The 15,055-nt window shown below is 40.1% G+C and overlaps 1 protein-coding gene across 1 annotated transcript in view; it reads right to left on the bottom strand.

The window, feature by feature from the left end:
• Nucleotides 1-15,055, bottom strand: part of trps1 (trichorhinophalangeal syndrome I) — a 109,132-nt gene that overhangs the window by 82,513 nt on the left and 11,564 nt on the right. The window contains 1 exon segment of the mRNA XM_065947944.1: nucleotides 6,194-6,668. Coding sequence (XP_065804016.1) covers nucleotides 6,194-6,206 — 13 coding nt within the window. The 5' untranslated portion in view covers nucleotides 6,207-6,668.

Below are 15,055 nucleotides of genomic sequence, written 5' to 3'. Positions count from 1 at the left end.
CGTCCTGCTGCTGCCAGGCCGTCTGGCTGCTTTTTAGCTCGTTGTTCTGGCTGCTAGTTACGGCGCCATCGCTAGCAGCTAGCCCGTCAGCTCCCAGCAGCTCTGCTCAGTCTTTCGAGCTGGTGCTGCCGAGCTGGCAGCGTCTCTATCAGCAGCAGCCTGAGGTCTGCGTTTCTTTGTTACATTTCCTCAGAGGTGGACTCTGGCTCACACAAATCTGCATAAATGGTGACAACATGCAATAAAATGTGAAGTAATCCATGAAATCTGCCGTGCATAATTGGAAGTTGAGCAGTCCTGGCCGAGCTCTGCCTATGATGTCAAGATATTTAAGTCTGCCTGCTGCTGTGGACCCCATTCACTCCAACTGTTACAATCATTATTATCACTCATACTTCTATTATGATTATTAAAGTATTCACTGCTAATATTAGTCATTTCTGTACTGCTAATATTGTCCTTGCTCCAATTATTCTTTATAACCCACCTTATTTCTGTTGCTGTGTACATCTGTCCGTCTCTCTGCCTCTATCCATCTCTCTCTTCTTCTGTCGCTCACTCTATCCCCATTTTTTCATCCCATCCTGGCAGATGACTTTCCATCACTGAGTCTGGTTCTGCTCGAGGTTCTTACTGTTGAAAGGAAGTTGTTCCTTTCCACCGTTGCCAGGTTCCTGCTAACTGGTGGATTGAAGTCTGGTCTCTGTAAATAGTATTACAAAGAGTACGGCCCAGGCAGGCTTTTAACGTGAAGTGTCAGGAGATAACTGTTTTTGAGATACGATGCTATACATGAACAATTGGTTGATTCAAATTGATTGGTGAAAGTCCATGCAGTGTTAGAGAAAACATCTCCAAGGGCTGCCATGATTAAAAGCAAAGTGAAAAATTGTTGCATTATCGGCAAAGTGCTACTTTAAGGGAAGTAATGATAAATAAATAAAAATCCCACAGAGTTTTTAAAACAGAGTTTTTGTCAACAAAAGCAGCCACATTAGAGCTGACTTGGCAATAAATCCTGTTACTCAGTCGAGGCTGCGACTGCAGACTGATTTTTCCTTCCAGACATACCAGCAGCAGCACACAGCTGTATAGCTCACCAGCATATGGATTAAATAAATACAGTCTGCGCAGGGCTTGTTAACACTTGTTCACTTGGCTACAACATGCTATTGTAGCCAAAACTGAACAAAAAAAAATACACACACCCACATCTGTGCACACCCAGCGGAAGACATGCACACACACACACAAACACAAACAGGTAGCTTTACACACAAGCAAACATCCTCTGAGAGTCAATGTGAAGCTAATTGGGTTTGGCATTGGCCATTGTTGGAGCAACATATAAGACCGTGTCGTGACATATAAGACCTTAATGGCCTGGGAAACACACACAAACGTGCACAAAGACAAACATACAAAGATAACGGAGAGGAAGCGTTTGAGTAAAGAAGAGACACTTGAGACTTAGAGCAAACTGGTAATAACCCTAATCATTTCTATTAGCATTACTTCAGGTGTTTTGGTCCCACAGAATACACACACTTTCAGATTTTTGATTGTCTTCAACAAAAAAGGCACATCTGCCTCAAACACACATTAAAAGAGGGTAATTCTGTGGTTATTATAACCCTGAAATACTGAGCCACTAGTCTGGGTCTGGTCTCCCTCTGGGTATGTGGTCAATTGCGAACCTTATCTGATTTATGGATTCCAACCCCAACTCTGCTACAAACACAGAAGCAGACGGAGGAAGATAAATTAGTTGAAGCTATGAAAACTAGGTTAGGTCCATTGCCTCTGCTTTGCCTATTTACTGTTTTTAATCCAATTAAAGGATTGTTTTTTTCTCCTCCAGAAAAGTTAGAACAAAAAAAACAACTTTGAAAAACCAGTGTGGAAAATGAACACACCAGGCAACCAACAAATGCCAGGCAGTTTTTTGTAGTTTAAATCTGTCCCTACAGACAAACTAACAGGTGGATAGAATTCATTTTGAAGTGTGAAACTCTCGATTAAGTGGTTTTTTTTTAATCCTGCAGCAGGGTCAAAGAAAAACAGGTTGTCAGTTCTCAACACATGACAGGGAAAACTTCTCGATACAAATAAGTACAAAGTCACTGCTTCTATTTTCTTTATCGTTCTTATAATTAACTTTATGTTCAGCCTACTACAGGTCTGGAAATTTATTGTGTAGTTTATGCAATTTTTCTTGCATTAGAGTTGACATTTCATCTAGCCAGCAAAGTATGCCGACTTAATCAGGCAATGCTATAAGACATACTGTAGGCTGGAAGCTAAATTTGGCAAGAAGCTCCTGCAACATTATACTGACTGATTATCAATCACAGAGCAAATCACGAGCCAACTCAGGGCGACTGCTGAGTGTTGGCATTCAGTCCAACATTTAGTTAACTGCTCCCTCTAAATATGAGTCAGGTCTGGACTGTGTATGCTGCCAGAATCGACAAAATGTTGGGGACGAAATGTTGGGGCCAGAGCTGGGCCCGTGAGATCAGGTTAGCAGTATTGATGCTAGTTATGAGACTAAACCGCCCCCTTTTGATTTAGCCCAAGATTCAGATAAAGGTATGCGTTTACATAGGACCACAGGAAAGTGTTCCATCATGACTCTAGAAGCCAGTAATGACAGAGTAAAGGTGCAGTGGGCGGAGCAACTTTTACAACCGAAGTACCTTTAACATTGAAAGACAAATTGATTATTAGGTAGCGTTCCGATGATGCACAGTACAAACACGTGACACAATGCATGTGACGCAAAATAATGTCGTTAAGAACTTGTGCATGCAGTGCATTACTGCTGTTGTAGTCCAAAGGATCATTCCTATACTACTGGAACCAAATGCTGCAATCAATACCAGACAATGCAAACCAAAATGACTTTAAGATGGAGTGGAAAAAAGGACAAACAGATGAAACAAAAAGGTCTGCTGCATTTATTAGAAAGTAAAGGGACACACGGCTGATCTTTGATTGATTCTGTGCCCTTTGAACAAGTGGATCATTAACAAACACACAAATGAGGTCATCAATTACCACGGCAGCTGGGGATACCTCCTTTATTAATCTTTTTCTGCATTATTAATAAGCCTTGATTGTAATTAATTAAAATTAATTGTTGTTTGGGATTTGGGGGACAAGAAGGTAAAACATGCAGTGTGTGCATACATGACTCTGTGTGGGTCTGTGTGTGTGTGTGTCGGTGTGTGTGTGTGTGTGTGTGTGTGTAGGAGGGGCAGAAGTTAAATGCCCTCTGTACAAATTGATAAATCTGTTGCTGTCACACACACACAAGTACAGAATGAAACACTGACACAAAAACCTACTTTTGCATTTGTGTATTTGTGAGAACTGAAGAGTCATCCGGCTGTAATGTATGGAGAGGATGAGCTCACCAGAAACACAATGAACCAAGTGTTGACCCATTTTTTGCAAATAGGTCAACAGGTTGTAAATATTATGTACATACACACCTTTTCTCCTGAACCTGGCTCTTGTGTGAGTTTTTGTGTATCAAGGTGACACACACACAGACGTGTGAAAATAAGATCTTCTGTGAGACAAGAAGACGGAACACAAGGGGGCCGCCTCAGAGGAGTGAAACTTGTTTGTGGGGCACTTCATCACAGAAACAAACCCATAAATGCCTTTCTAATTTGTGTCTGTTTGAGTGTGTGTATGAGTGTGTTGCATGAGAGTCAGCTTGCTTTTGGGCCTCGCTGAATTGTCTCTATTCAACATTCTTCAGTCCTCCAAAAAACAGAAATAAAATCTGCATATTCTGACATGGACTTGCAAATCAAAGACTGCGGAATACCACAATGCACTGCAAACACACACAAATGCATGCATACATATGTGTGTCTATACGTACACACAGTTGAAAGCATCCAAACATACACATGTGTACAAACAGCGGGACACATACAAACACAAACCACAACTAAAAGCATATAGCAGCTCAAAGCAATCCACCCTGCAGAAAAACATCACTAAGCAGAGCCACCATACCACATAATGAAAAACATACAGACACACACACACATAACCCACACGTACACGTCATAGTATCATACAAACATGCTTGCTCTAATTAATAACTTTATCTATACGAGAAAATATTAAAAACCATTACATTTTCCAAATGTTTTTTTTGCCTATTAGACTCTTTTAATTTAATTCTTCTTTTGAATAATTATGACCATATTATTTGGGAAAATAAGAATAAAATAAATAGTCACATTGAAGCTACTTTCTTATACCTTCGCATAAACACTTCAAAAGTGTTGAGACAGCAAAAAAAAAAGTGAGAGAAATAAAAAAGGAAGCAGACAGAGCGCTTCAGCATGTGTGGTGATGACACAAGTGGAGGAAGATAACACAGCATTTCTATGTGTTAGGGTGCATGTTTGTAGAGTGTGTGTGTGCGTGTGCTTGAACCGATACTAGGTGTACCCTTGTAAGAGAAAACATTTGCAGAGTCCTTAACACATTGTGTTTTCATCTCAAATCAAACTTCTTAGTCCTGATGCAGCAAGAAAACTGGTGTGGTGAAAGAACATCATGTTGCAGAAACATACAACTGCACACTCACGCACCAAGAACGGTGTGAAGGATTATTGCATGTACTGAATCAAATAAAAAATCAATAAGAATAGGCACTGGCATAAGATATTAACATTTACACTACTTTACCAACAATATAATATTCTGCTATTGTTATTCCTTTCCCTGCACCACAAACCACTGCAGCTTTGTGCACACACTTACATCATAACCTCAGCTATGAGTATTGCATTTCCTGAAGTACAACAAGCTGTGTGTTTCTGTTTTAGTGCATGATTTCTTTTTAAACCTGGACACATTTCAATAAAAAAAAAATAAAAAAAAAGGTCTTTAACACACTGATGCGTTTTCAAAATTTAAATAAAGTTCTCCTCCTAATTTACAGACGCACAATCATCATCATCCTGTCACTGTAGGCTCACACTTTAAGGTACTTAACACTACCACTGTAGCTGTGGTGTGAATGCTTATTTGTAGCAGTATTTTAAAAACAGAATCAAACCGTTTACAGTGATTTTACTTTTCATACAACTGACCAAGCTGCTACTAAAGTAGGATGCTGTGAAGCAGGCATGGTTAAGGAGCAAGTAATGTTTGATCTATATGTATGAAAAATAATCATACAGACTGTTTAACACCATCACAAGTTAAGCAGCCACTGTAGCATACTGGGAGCATTTTGAGTCAACGATCACAGTCACAGTCACTTCCTCCAACAGAGATGACTAAGAGCTCTTTTTCATAATGCATCTCAGAGTACCGTCGCTCTGCATAAACGCTACTTTATCAGCAATCTCAGCTTGTCATTGAGTCCCTGTAAACAATCCCCTGCATTCTAGCTCAAGGCAGCAACACTAATCAACTGAGGCCAACAAAGTGGTCGAGGGTCTGCGAGGCAGAGATGCTGGAAGAAACTTTGTTCTTTCATCTAAACAAATGAAGCATGTTGTTTTGTGTTCATTTCTTTTTTTAGCTTTAAACAAAACTAAACTCTCAAGCACATATATACACACACACACACACACACACACACACACACACACACACACACACAAACACACACACACACATGACCACAGTAATTATCTCAGATAATGAATAAAATCATTTGCAATTAGTCGTGTGATAAGATTGTTTTCATCTGCATAAATTAGAGTAAAGCTTAAAAATTGAATTGTAAAGGATAAAGTGAGATGTTCCCTAAAAGTGTATAAACACATCGATTTGATTGGTATAACAAAGTTCAAATTACAATAATTACTCATCATCTCAGATTGAGCAAATTATAATCATAAACAAAAAAAGACTTCTTGATATGATTAAAGATCGTTGAACAAATATTTCAACTGAAGATGAAAAAAATGCAACGATGAAACCTTTTGTTTCTCAATGTTACTGCAGCACATTACTTAAATACAGATAATGTATTAGACATACTTTGTGCTAAATAGAAAGCAAAGGTATTTCAAGCTGATGAGTATTAGGTTTGTCAAATGATTCATGTTATACAATCCAAGGGAAGGAGATAATGTGTTGAAGTCATGGACCCTGATTTATGATTGACTCTCTTTTTAAAAGCTGGATATAAATATATAACTCATACCTCTGCAGTTCATCAGGTTATATAAACATCATGGCAGACTTCTGTCCTTGGCATCAGCTCTGTTGAAGCAGCTCGGTCCGACCCGGGCGTCTCAGCGGTCTGTCCAGCAAAACGTTCGGCTACTGGCCCTCTGTACTCCACATGGTAATGGGAAGCAGAACCGGGTGTCACACTAGCATGCTCCTTCCATGTCTTTATCAGGTCGCGTAACTCCAGACAAAGCCATAAAAAGCAGGGCAAAAACTTTTTCAGCTCCTTTAAACTCCACGTAGCACCAGAGCTAGCTTTAATGCGAGGCTGTCGCTCCTCTTTTTGCCACACAGCAGTGCAGCTTTCAGTCTGATCAGGCTTGCTGTAGATCCGTGTAAGAGGTATTATGCAGGCTGCCCCTCTTGCTGTCCGGTCTCATTTTTTTGGCTCTGGTCTAGGTAGGTCCTCAGTCACGCTTGTCAGAGTCCGCCATCACCTTAACAACCTGGAAAAATGACAGAAAACCAAAAAAAACAAACATTAGAAACGCGCACATTCTGCAACATTTACTGGAACTTATTTGAGCCATGCTTCAGACATTTCGGTCATACTTTACGTATTCGGGAAACAATTCTACCCCGGCTTTAGACAGCAAAATTGATGGTCTGATCAAAGGTACAAAATAAGCAAAATTATTTAGTGCCCTGCTGAGACCCGGGCCAGGCAAATGCTCTAATTGTACCAATTTTTTTTTATCACCGAGTTGACAGATGGCAACGCCTTCCACATGTGAAGGCCCCAGGATGAAGCCAAGCCACAGATAATACGTAGTAAAAAAGACAAAAGATGTTTCTTTTAGCAAGTGAAAGCATGAACTAGAATTGTCATGAATTAAATAAACCTGCTATTACTGCAATACAATGTTTTTTTTTTTTTCCTTTTAAAAACTTAAATTCACAAACCTGACCTTCATAAAAAATGTGATGTGTGACAAAAGACCTTTTACATCTAGTGTTTATGCAGGGATTTAAGAAGTCGCTGCAGTCTAATAACAGATTCATATAAAACTAACACACTGGTAGTAAATGAGTCACATTAAAATACTTTGAATTAATTTTTTTCAGAAAGGAATGCTGCCAATAAATTGTTGACAAAAAAGCCACTAATAACACCACGAGGAATTCATTGAAATTAGAAAACAATTACAGCCTGTGCAAGCAATCAGAGGCGGCAGCAAACAACTTCTCTCTTTCTACAATTATTATTCACTCCATTTCAAGATCGATCTAGTCACAGCGAGTTGAGTCATCAATGAGCAATTTCCAGGAATTAATTAATTAATTAATTGTTGCATATTAAGCTTCCAGTGGCCGTGACCGTCCACAATTGGATTTTCTTTATCCGGTAATTCTAGTGTTAAATGTCCTCAGTTCTCAGTTCCCCCTTTTTGTTGCCCCAACCACAAAAGTCACCCCACCCTCTCTCTCTCTCTCTCTCTCTGTCTGTCTGTCTGTCTGTACCACTCCTCTCTCTCGCTCTGTGCCACCCCTTCTTCTTCTTTTTCTTCTTTCCATCCGTCTTGCCTCTCTCCCTCTCACCGCAAATCTAAATCCGAGTCTGTATTTATACAAAGCCTGTTTCCTTGGGTCAGTCTGAGCAGTGTGTGTGTGTGTGGATAACAGACAAAAGTCTTCACACATGCATACACACACACTTCCGAGCAGAGTCTAAATTTGGAAGTATTTTCTTGGTAGTTTAGAAAGCCTTTTTTATATCGGTTTTATTCTTCCAAAGCTACCTGTGGCGTGGTTTACCTGGCTCAGTGTGGTCCTGACCACATCCAGTTGCTCTTTTAACTCTGTTTGGATGTCATGATAGAACATTAACACAGCAGCCATATGAGAGCCCGAGTGTGCCGTTTATCTGAAAAAGGATATCTGCTGTAGATAAAAAAAAAAAAAAAGGACTGCTGGCATAAAAAGTAAATCATGAGTCATGCTGAAATTATGAGTCATTTAAAAAACCCTCCCTATCTTTAAAACGGTCATGTTTAAAGATCACGTAAACTTTGGGTTTTGCCTTTGAAAGAGGGATTTATATTTTCCAGGTGGATGATACGTCCCCCAGGTAACCATGCGAAGCGTCCTCAATGAGAACAAGTCGTATTTAGCTGCTTTGAATGAACACAGATGGACATTTTATTACTGTAGGAAGCCTACATGCAAACACGCAGACACAACAATAAGGTCACTCTAATACATGGTGATTGTTTTCTTTAGGCTGGAAAACATTAACTGTAAAATTAGAGTGAGCGTACACACATATGGTTACGCTTACTAAATGATTGACCACATAATAGAATTAGCTCAAAAGAAGTAAGAAGAGTTACTAAAAGAAAGAAAGAAAGAAAGACGTCTGACTTGTGGGGGCGACTTGTAGCGCTCAAAAGAGGGAAAGAAAAAGGAAAAGAAAAGTTGTCTTGTTCTTAAAGAGTGTGTGTGATAGTAAATATTTCCTCCTTGGAGCCCTGACTCAGTCGAGCTGCTGCTTACTCATTCTCTCAGTCACGTTCTTTCCTCCTCTTTTTGTTATCACTTCTACAGAATGACTTATCTGGTTTTTTCATTCTCATCTCTCTCACCGTAACAACTCATGTTTCCACATCTCACATCTAACGACATCTCACTTCTCCTCCCTCTCTCTCTCTGTCTTTTCCATCAGTCCATCACAGAGCTCTCAGTCATCTTCATCTTTTTGACTGCTTTTCTAACTGTCATTGCGGCTGAGACCTCCCCCCCCTGCATCTTCCCCTCCTGCGCTCTGACCCCCCCTCCGCAAACGTGTGTGGTCCGGTCCGACTATAGACTGTTACATTGTCCCAGACAGGTTGGACTGCGGCACTAGCCAGCAGACCAGGGGGTGGGGGTGGTGGGGGTGGTGGGGGGGGTGTCCGGGGATTGTGGTGTAGAGTTGGAGAGCTGCATGGGGTGGGGGTGGTGGGGGGGGGGGTTCCTAGTGAATGTTTGTTTTTCTGTTTCCAATTTGGTCCAGCCCGAGGAACTCCACGCTTCGCTCTGACTCAAACACACCATTCATGACGGCCTGACGTACATGATTACACACAAATACCCACTGACTCGCTCTCATCCACACACAGACACACACACAGTTAGACACACACGTCTGCATGTACTTATAAACATACACTAGCAACAAAAATACACACATGCTGTACTCCCTTCGGATTCATGTCCAATCCTCTACCATGAAACACAAGCCCTTTAATTTATCGTTGCTCTCTTCTTTTATTGTTTTCTGATTTGTTATTGCTAATGCCGTTTCAAATGACATGGTGGTCAAACTAATTACGCTTGTTTCTTCCTCTTCTTTCAATGACTTTTTTTTTTCCCCTCTTCTGTCCTGGGGAAAATGATTTTCTTTGAAAGACCTTTTTGATGTGTCTTGCTGAGTTTTCAGATGTTACATACACAGATTTGAGCACCATATTCCACCAATTAGAGCACAGTGAGTGTATTGTTTTATATTCCGTTCTACCATTTTTCCATCTGACATTGATTATTTTTGTCAGCTTTGATTTCTAGATTTTCAAATACACACTGCTGGTGCTCTGATAAAACGTTATCTTGTATCTTTACAAACAAACCGTCCAGCAGGACAGACAGACTTAAAGACGTTCCCCTCTGATGTGCGGCGATTTGTTTCAAGACGTTATGTAGGCTCAGTGTGGTTCCACATTCCATCAATTACATATCAGGCAGGCAGGAAACCACATTGTTTTTTTATATTCAAAGGAAAATAATAGGCTTATTCAGTTGTTTTGATTGTTTGTATTTTAAATTCACAAAGCATGTCCTTAAGTTAGTCTAAGAAGAAGAATTGAAAACAAACTGAAAAACACATCACAAGTAGAGGGAGACGATTGGCCGGCAGATTCTTTTAACTAAAAGATAGATATCCTTCAGCCAATCACAGGACATATATCAAATAAACTATTCAGCATAGCTCTTTGAAAGTAAGATGATATAACTAGTTTATCAACAGCCTAAGTAGTTAATGTGGTTTTGGCTGTTCCAAAGGCATCTATCAGAGTCATTCAAGTGAAAGTGTGTTTGCATACAGTTATTTATTTTTGCTTTGAAATGTAGATCTAGAATTGTTGTACATGTTTTGTATGCCTATAATGAAGTTACTCTATTTCAACTCATTACTATTGCAACATGGAAGCTGAAGCCAGAAGAACTGACAAGCATAACAGGAGAGGGCAATGTCCTACATTTGTTTTCTATTCTCTATGAAATTATAGAGAAATTTGATACAAAAAGTGCCAGAAAGTGAGCTCAAAGATAAAAAAGAAAAAAAAAAAGAAAAAAAAAAGAGAAAACCTTGTTTAGTATAGTTATCAAAAATGTGTAAATAAGGTTATCAAATGTCATGATCTTCTCAACAGCTGTATCTATAGAAACCGGCTTGAAAATAAGATCAAATCATGTCGTTTTTATTGATGAAAATATATTGTTTTTGTTGGGGGGGGACAGACCTCAAAAGACCTTGAATGGTTACTTACTTTTTTAAGCAATAGAACATGTTGCTTTTAAGATTTAAATAATATGAACATGTGATGATGTCAATCTGGACTCTTTATTTTATTTTTTTAACAATTCTCTATAAAGAAAATACTTAATTAACAGTGATAGTGCTAACATGATTTCAGGAGAAGTAAGTCAAAGCCCCTACAGGTGCATACTCAGAAAAAAACTCCCAAATCTTATGGATATTTTTCTTGATTCGATTCACACCCTTCCACCAAATGAATGATACTCTGCCATAGGTTAACCATAATTAAGCAAACACAAAGACAAAAGACAAAATAATGCACTACATGTATAATTGTGTTTTTTTTCAGTGATTTGTTTCTTAAATGTTCTACTACTCTGCAGAGATTTAGGTTTGCTGGTGTTTGTGTGAAGTTCCCCGGCCTTAGAATGTAGACAGTTGCTATCTGCACATGCAATAAACAATAGAGCTTTAGCAAACTTGTTACCAGACAAGAGAATATTGTCAAAACAGGAACTCTCTCTCCCTCTCTTGTGAAAACCATCAGAGACCTGGATCAACCAGATCTTTCAGCTGGTGAGATTAAAGTTAGTTAAAGGTGTGGCCTGTCTTTTCATTACTGTCAGAAACGCCCAGAGCTTTCAAGTGCGGCTCCAACACTCTGACACTCCACGTGCAAGTTACTGCCACACTGCCACTTCTCTGTCAAAGTCATGTTCCTCTCATTGCATTTATTACCTATATTACTTTTATTGAAATCATTATGTTATAATTTTCCTTAAAGCAAGATTTGACAGTAATGTCCATGTCAAAGGGACAGAAAAAGAACGGGGGGGGGGGGGGGGGGGTCTCCTGAGGCAGGACATGACGTAAAAACGACATGGAAGTTGTGGATGAAGCAACTGAGACCGCTGAGTACGATGCTTTAATCAGAATATGTGCCTTTATATCAATGCTATGTGTAGTTTGACAGAATCACAATATGGTAAAAAGAGTGGACAAGAACATACTAGGGATCAGAAAACATAATGCAGCAGTTTAAGTACGTGTCAGGTAGTGCAAAGATCGCCTGCGATAAATGTCACCAACCCCTCCCACTCGCGGTGAATTATCCTGATTATATCTCCTGCTGCGGTCTAATTTGTTAATAAAGATGATGTTCTTACTACAAGTGTTGCTGGAGATTTCCGACCTCACCCTGCTGCGTTCTCACATCAGCTCACTCTGACTTTCTGCGGAAAGAATTCTAGGCTGGCAGGAGAAACTCCAGATAAAAGTCTGAGTGAAGAATTTGTGCACCTCGACCCGAAAACTAGAAGTAACTAAGGAGTTTTTGCAAGTGTGCCCAAGGCACATGAAACAAATGCTCCCCCATACGGTATACCAGAGGCAACATATGGTAACTGCCTTAATCCACTATAGAAATATGATATTTTGTGGAGCTTCAATGTAAATCAGTCAAATCAAATCTTTATATAATGCCTGCCTCTTGGGTAGAATTGGTCAATAGTTATGCTGATTATCTTGCCTGCTCTTTGAGGACATAAAGAGGCATCACTTTGTAATCCAGTCTGCTTCATGAAGAGCTATAAACTCCTCACTGGAGCTTTAAAGTTTGAAAACTGCAAGGAAAAAAAAAAAAGGTTTTGGTCCACTGGTAACAAAAACAGCAGAAATTGTTGTTCTTTTGAAAACAGCTCGGTTTGTGGCTGGAAAAGGAGGAAAACTTACCAACCACAGCCAACACAGCCTCTATATTAGCCTGCGTGGACGGTGTTGATGTCCTGCCTTGATGTACGATAGTAGCAGGAAACCGGGAGCTTCATAAATCAACACAGGCCTGTTGATTTTGACCTTGCTCTCCACAGCTAAGATTCTCATACATCAAAAATAATGGAGAACAAACTCGGCTTCAGTGGTAGTTGTAGGTGTAATGGAAGAAACTAGGAGCTGCATAAATCAACATGCTGATTGTTGACGCTTGCATTGGTGACTTTCCTTCCCCAAAAAAATACGGAAAACAAACTGCAGCCGTGACACACACACACACACACACACACACACACACACACACACACACACACACACACACACACACACACACACACACACACACACACACACACACACACACACACACACACACACACACACACACACACACACACACACACACACACACACACACACACACACACACACACACACACACACACACACACACACACACACACACACACACACACACACACACACACACACACACACACACACCAAAAGGTTTGCCAGGCATATCTGATGATTTTTAAGCGCACACACTCATGCACAGAACTCTGTATGGGTGTGTGTATGTATTTGGTAGGTTTGCCAGGCATATCTGATGATTTTTAAGCGCACACACTCATGCACAGAACTCTGTATGGGTGTGTGTATGTATTTGGTTTGTCCCTGTCTGGGTAAGCTCAAACATTACGTCAGTCAAACACACACACACACACACACACACACACACAAACACACAAACACACACAAACACACACACACAGATAGAAACATACTGCTACACACTCTCTCCCCCCTAAACATACATCCACTCACAGACACACTTTCCACGCCTGTAGAATCGGACATTTCCTGCAAACGGCGGGAAAGATGTCTGGACAAACTTAAAACGCACACAAACGCGTACATGTGCAGACACACAACGGAACGTTTTCAACCCACAATGTTGACTTTATATTCCCTTCCAGAGCTTTCTATCTGCACACGGGCCAAGTGAAGCAGCTTTTCCCTGTTCAACACAATCATGGCGGCGGCACTCGGAGGTTTGAGGGCCACACTGATGTCAACTCGGGGCTGGACTCCATTCAATAACTGGACTTTAATGTCAAATCTAAGCTAAATATGATCACACAAGGAGTCACGGCTTCTTGCAGAGATTTAACAGCAATGAAAGCAAAGTAATACTTGTAATGACTGCCTTAGATGTGAAGTTATAAAAACGGACCAGTTTACTGAATGATCAAGCATCTTTCAACCTTCTGACACTGCATGAAGGTTTTCATTTTTTTATGCCCTCCTTTAGAAATAGGACAGTGGATTTAGTCAGTAATCAAGAGAGAGAGAGAGAGAGAGAGTGGGGAATGACATGCCGGAAAGAAGCCACAGGTCGGATTCAAACCCGTGCCGTCCGTTTGGAGGACTACAGCCTACATACATGGGGTTTGCGCACTAACCACTACACTAGCGGCGCCCCAAAGGATTCTTTTTTTTGTAAGGGATAGCATCACACGAAATGCATCTCCAAATCTTCCTGACTTTTCTGAGCTTCAGTTAAATGTATCCTCAATTTGAATCTATAAAAACGTTAAATTTTTGCACAATTTAAGGACAGAAGCAACCAATAAATGGCTGAAAAGTGAGTTGTTGAGGTGCCTTTAATGCACAGAATTTATCCAAAGATGAGTTTCGGCACACACAAAAATGGAGTCCCAGTTTTTCAACAACTTTTGCTTACTTTTCTGCTTTATCTTTTCACTTCACATATACTTCACTCGTTTCTTTATGTCTTTTATTTTTCTGTAAATTGCAGCTGCATTGTTATTGTTAAGTTTTACTCAAAAGAGACTTGAATGCTCCCTACAACAGTTAAAAGTACTTCAACTCACCCTGAAAAATAAAGCATGAACTATGTTTATATCTGTTCCTTCAAAGCTTGACTTCTTTTTAAAGCTCTTTTAAGTAGCAGGGGAGATAAATTCTGAGTCCTTCTTTACTTCACACCTCGTCAAACTAATCCTGAGTTGTTTTTATTAGTTGTAAACAACAACAACATAAGGAGCACTTCTTTGATGGTAGACACATTGTGAAAGGTTTAATCGGAACGGTTTTATTTAAATGTCGTTCAGACGCAATAAGTTCACTCTATATCTGAAGGCACGCATTTCTTTTTATCACACAGGTATTCAAAGTTAAAGATGTCCAAGCCCCTGAAAGAACAAAAGATACTGAAGGGAGTGGCCGACTGAAGAGATCACAAAAATTACAGTTGATCTGTCAAGGCACGTCATCCGGGCTGGTTTCTCCAACGTCCTCCTTATTCAACACATCACTGACATTTTTATATGGGAGTGGAATAAAATGTAATCAGTTAAGTCACTCCCTGATTCCTCTGAGAGAGAGAGAGAGAGAGAGCGCAAAAAGGGAGAGATTCTCACAGCTAGGTGAAACCGGCCTCCAAAGAAAAAAGGGACAACTTGTGAGTGAAGCACTAAAAAGCCTAAAAGCCATGTTGCAGAACAAACCCCAGGCCCCCCC

The sequence above is a fragment of the Labrus bergylta genome, chromosome 19 (genome assembly GCF_963930695.1).
Source record: "Labrus bergylta chromosome 19, fLabBer1.1, whole genome shotgun sequence".
Classification (NCBI taxonomy): Eukaryota; Metazoa; Chordata; class Actinopteri; order Labriformes; family Labridae; genus Labrus; species Labrus bergylta.
Note: the sequence above shows the minus strand (reverse complement) of the source record. Positions and strands in the feature narration are given on the sequence as shown.